This window comes from Acanthisitta chloris, unplaced genomic scaffold (genome assembly GCF_000695815.1).
Source record: "Acanthisitta chloris isolate BGI_N310 unplaced genomic scaffold, ASM69581v1 scaffold9481, whole genome shotgun sequence".
Classification (NCBI taxonomy): Eukaryota; Metazoa; Chordata; class Aves; order Passeriformes; family Acanthisittidae; genus Acanthisitta; species Acanthisitta chloris.
In genome coordinates this window covers 26373-31858 of record NW_008656466.1, presented here as the reverse complement: position 1 = coordinate 31858, position 5486 = coordinate 26373, and the positions used below count along the sequence as shown (strand labels likewise).

At 46.4% G+C, this 5486-nt stretch overlaps 1 protein-coding gene across 1 annotated transcript; it reads left to right on the top strand.

Moving 5' to 3' along the window:
• The first annotated feature begins 1015 nt into the window (after window positions 1–1015).
• Window positions 1016–3761, top strand: SLC35C2 (solute carrier family 35 (GDP-fucose transporter), member C2). The gene is given in 8 exon segments (XM_009084350.1): window positions 1016–1075; window positions 1199–1271; window positions 1452–1620; window positions 1895–1978; window positions 2498–2525; window positions 2527–2665; window positions 3366–3495; window positions 3640–3761. Coding segments are annotated over 7 exon segments (738 nt in total). The 5' UTR covers window positions 1016–1075; window positions 1199–1205.
• The last annotated feature ends 1725 nt before the right edge of the window (window positions 3762–5486 follow it).

Genomic DNA, 5486 nt, shown 5'->3' with positions numbered 1-5486 from the left:
GCAGCTGTCGCTCCCGGCGGTGTCACACCGCAGGCGACCCCCGCGGTATCCTACCAGTTCCAGGGCGGGTTTAGGTGCTACTTAAAGCTTTAGCTTGAGACGGGCTACTGTCAGTGCTCGTTACAAAGACGAGTTAGAATAGGGAGAGGCCACGCTGAACGTGTCTTTCTGGTGGAGCCGCTGGTGTGTGAGAACAAGGAGAATCTTCTACAGCACCTCCATAAGTTGTCTCTGCAAGTAACATCAGTGTCGTGCCACACATGTATGTTATTTCATCAGCTCTCTCGGGGTGGAACTTGATAGAGAAGTTCATCATACATGACACAGAACTGTAACTGAGACCAAGGCGTGAAGCTCCTACTCAGAGCACAGAACTGTAACTACTTCTGCAGTTCTTTGGCTGTGTCTTATGTTGGCACCCACTGAACAGCATCTGGTCTAAGATCTCTGGCAAGGTTTGCAATACCTTACATAACATGCCCCCATGGTTTCTTGAAAAATGATTTTTCCACATCTACAGCAATATTACCTTTCACATAGCCTGCCACTGGATCAATAACACTGTTTCCTCTGGTAGGAAACTTGTATACCAGGGAGAATAGATTGTAACAAAAGCTGCACCAGGGTTAATGGTGTGTGAGGAGGAGTCTGGCAGTGGCCCTGAGACTTAGAGTTAGCATTCTCTGATACATTCACAAAAGACTATGCAAATCTGTGATGGCTTTCAGTCACAGGGAGACCAAGAGTTATTTCTGGCTTTTACGTGGTATATGTTCAATGAGCACAGTGTTGAGCCCAACTTAAACCACAGGGTACAGGACAGAAGCGTAAAGAACTGAGAATATCTGAGCTATGTTGGTACTGAAGCATTAACCTGAGGAAGGCTTTTTTTTTTTAACCCCCATGGGTGTGCTCTGCTCTATATTCATGGTCACATAGCAGCGTTTTGTGGTGGGGTTTTTTACGTAGTGGAAGACAGTTAACTTCAGGATTTTCCCATTGATTCTTTAGCTCTGTCTACTTCCTTGGATATTGGGCTGAGTAACTGGAGCTTCCTGTACGTCACTGTCTCCCTGTGAGTACTAACACCACCTTTCCTGGGGAATGCAGTGTAGAAGTGGGTGATCTGGTTCCTAATAGTATTTCTCTGGGAAGGACTACACTGGAGGAGGCTGACAGTGTGTTTTGGTCCTTACAGCTACACGATGACCAAATCCTCTGCCATTCTCTTCATCCTGCTTTTTTCACTGCTCTTCAAGCTGGAGGAAGTGGTAAGGGTCCCACACAATCCTTTAGGGAGGAAAAAGGTCAGGCCCAGGGAAATAGGCAATACATGCACAAGAAACATGTAAGTAGAGGAAGAATGCAATTATGTGGATGAATCTGAAAGGAAGGAGGTGTCTGCTCAGCTCCAGGAGTCTGTTAGTTACTCTGTGTTTGCTCTCATGCAGAGGGTGACATTGCTGCTGGTGGTTCTGCTCATCGCTGGGGGACTCTTCATGTTCACCTACAAGTCCACACAGTTCAACACTCAGGGGTTTGTGCTGGTGCTTTGTGCCTCTTTCCTTGGAGGCATTCGCTGGACTCTCACGCAGATACTTATGCAGAAGGCTGAACTGGGTATGTGGAGTGTTAGGAAGTGGGTGCTGCTGCTGGTAACAGGGAAGGGAATAAGAAGGTGATAGCCCTTGCTGCAGAAACAAAACATCTTGTGTAAGGGGTGGTGTTTGAAACCTGGAGCAAGGGTTATCTGTTGGTGGTTAATGAAGGTGGCTTGGTGTCTGCAGCAGCACAGGTGTGGGTGTTCACAAATAAGGTGCTGATAAAGGCTCAAGGAGCTATGTTATTCCCTGATTTGTTTCTACCTGGTCTGTTACTGATTCTCCTCTTTCAGGGCTCCAGAATCCCATTGATATCATGTTTCACCTGCAGCCGCTCATGTTCCTGGGGCTCTTCCCACTCTTTGCTGTGTTTGAGGGTGCGTGAGTTAATTAGAGAAGTAGGGATAGCTTTATAGAGTGGTTGGGGAGATTGCTTAGCAGTTTGGTGTTTGAGATGATTCGTTTTGATAAGTGAACAGCTGTGAACTTTACAAAGTAGTTAGATGGAATTAACTTATGCTGGCTGAGCATTAAAGAGAGAGTGCCTAGGAATTGTAACCTGCCATACTTGTGGGAGTAAGGGCTATGAAGAACTGGCTCCACATCCTCCTGATACTGGAATGTGAGCAGCCCATCCTTATCCATGTTGTCCTGGGAGTGGGAAGGGTGTTCTGCTACTCACTGTCTTGTTCCTAGGCCTGCCTTTGTCCATATCAGTGCTGGCTGAGCATTAAAGAGAGAGTGCCTAGGAATTGTAACCTGCCATACTTGTGGGAGTAAGGGCTATGAAGAACTGGCTCCACATCCTCCTGATACTGGAATGTGAGCAGCCCATCCTTATCCATGTTGTCCTGGGAGTGGGAAGGGTGTTCTGCTACTCACTGTCTTGTTCCTAGGCCTGCCTTTGTCCATATCAGAGAAGCTCTTTCCATGAAGTAATGCTGTTCTCTCTGGTAGGGAAGCTGTTCTTGGGTGGAATTCTTGCCTTTGGTCTAGGCTTTTCTGAGTTCCTCTTGGTTTCCAGAACATCTAGCCTCACCCTTTCCATTGCTGGCATTTTCAAGGTAAGGCATGGTTCCTGTGCTAATGCTAGAAGGCAAGTACTAAGTCATCCCTAATGGGCCTTACATGGTGGGAACTTGTTTAGAGCCTTAGAAATTGTTGCCTGTTACTTTTGTTCTCCTTGTAAAGGAGCTTGATGCTTTGCCTTGCAGTCTCTGCAGTGAAGTCCCTTGGTCCCTGACAGCAAGGGACAGAGACTAGTGCCTGTTCTATAAAAAATACCATTAATGACCAAAGTTTTGTGGGATGTGGGGTGGACTAAAACACGTGGGCCTCGTGAGCAACAGGTGGTTCAGAAGGGAGGAGGGGTAAGAAGGACATGCTCTTGCATCAGACCTGTATGTGAACAAACCACTGGTCTGAGCTATCTCTGTAACCGCATTTGGCACATCCTCCTCTCCTTTGAGGAGTCCAGCACACGTACTTCTGAGCTGAACTGTGACATGTGAAATCTGTCTGATCCAGAAGTTGCAAGATTCCTGTGTAACCAAGCTGTGCAGTCAGATGACTTAAAATCCCACATCGCAGTGTGACAGGTTGTTTGTTTCTAGACACTGTTTTTAGAACTCTGTGCGCATGACAGAATGTGCTGATAAAAATTTAGCAGCCTGACATCTTGATCTAGGATTGAGCTATAAAATGTCTCATGCATATCTCCTCAGGTGCTGCCCTGCCACTTGTCATGTTTTTTTGTTTCCACAGGAAATCTGCATTTTATTCCTGGCCACACATTTGCTGGGAGATCGCCTCAGTCTCTTGAACTGGCTGGGCTTTGCTGTCTGTCTGTTGGGAATCTCCCTTCATGTCGTTCTCAAAGCCATGAATTCCAAAGGTGATTGTTTTAAATCACTTTCTGTTTCTTTGTAGGCATTCTCATAGCCTCACTAGGAGCTGTGTCTGGCTCCTGCTCCTTGCCAGCACCAGGTTTGGTGGGTACTCCAGCAAGTTTGCCACTAAATGGGCTGTCTGCATGCAGGTGACAAAATGCTGGAGCCACACAAAGAGATCAGCCCCAACCCTGACCTGGAGCTGCTGCTGCACCACACTGAACGTGGGGAGGAGGAGGAAGAGACTGTTGAAACCCCACAACACCACTGACTGAACATGAAGCACAAAGCTCCCTGCTCTCTTCTTACCAAACCTGCCTGACAGCTATCTAGAAGGAAAGTCCAAAAGGCTCAGTGGCCGTCCAAAGGAGAGGCAGGGCAGGGCAAGAGATTCTGCTGTTCTACTGCAGTCTAGATCTGTAGATGCTGTACAAGAAATGGGCAATATCCCTTTCACAGGAAGTGAACTTGGAAGACAAGCTCTGGTTCAGTGGAGATGGAATGGTGTGGTGAGATGGGGAAATGCTGTTAGGGGACCTTGCAGGCTGTATGCTGAGAGCATAGACCATGAGCTGTAGAACAAGCATGAACGTGTGTGGACTGTAGGCTGAGTGGTTCAGGAATGATTTTACTGTGTGTTTAGGCTTTGGCTTCAAAAGAGAAGGTAGGCATACCTTCCCTTGGCAGTTTTTTTGTGTTTCTGCAAAGTAGGAACTCCCATCCTGGTGAGAGCAGATGACTGTATAAATCTGTAGAGTTGTCTGAGTGAGAAGGACTCTTTGTGCCTGGTGACCTCCATGTTCTGTGTGCATAGCAAGGAGAGAATTAAATGCTGGTATTTGGGACCAATGGAACATGCCAAGTGTTGTTGGTTGGAGGAAGGACAGGGCTGTATGAGTGCTTTGGTGCTACAGGCCACAGGGAGAGAACAGCGTCACAGGAGATCTAACTTGAGCAATAAACTTATCAGAAAGTATGTGGGGTTTTGAGGGGGGATTTTCTGTTTTTTAAATAAACTGCTTTTCTGATTCCCTTTTGTCTGTATATTATATACCTATGCTTCATCAGGCAGAGGTCATTTGTCTTCTGCACTCCTTTCCTTTTAGACCTGCTCATTTCTTTTTAGACCTACACTGCCCTTGCCATTGCATGCAGAATTATTTCTGAGGCCTTGCACACAAAATACTTGCCCAGAAACAGGATCCTTGATCTCTAGAACTAGAGGGATCTTCCTGCAACATCTCTCATTTATGCCAGCCAAGAGAGCAAACTGACTCCTCTGACTTGATGCACCATGTCCTAAGGAGACTTTAGTAATTTGGGGGTTTGTAGGCTCTTTTTCTCATTGGATTGGATCACTTAGTCCTGCAGCCTTGTCCAGGAAGGGGAAATAGTATAGGGTTGTGTATTTTTCCTTTCTGCTAAGCCCCAAGTGATGTTGGGCAAGTGGCTTGATTTTTTTGCGTGGCAGAATTTTCACCTCTTTGAAAGTTTTGTTTGGAGTTTTTGGAGTGGTGATAACTTGAGAGCTTCCTCAAGGGGTAACACAGTAATCTTTCTCCTGAGAGGAGCTGGTTATAAAAGGGAACTTCTCATATTCTGTTTGAGCACCTGAACCATTTTGACTAGTCTGTCTCTCTGTTCTTCTTGCTTCATAGTTTTCAGATATGAACTCTTTCTTGGTGACTTTAATCAAGAGCATGTTGTGCAAAAAAGAAAACTGGTTCTGAAGAAGAAAGCTTTTGCTGATGGTGGTCGTCTTTGATGGTGTTCTGGTAACTGGCTCCAGAGCAGACAGCAGGTGGTGCAGCTTCCTCATGTAAAGCTACTGAACCAGCACTTCCATGCCAGGCTGGCACACCAAGGGATTTAGTGCATCAAGTAGAATGCCTGGAGCTGAGAATGACTTGGTTTGTCCCTGGTTGGATTTTCCAATAGCTGGGGCTTGTGATGCTTCCAGCAGGATTCACCCTGTTTACCCTACCAATAGGTGTGA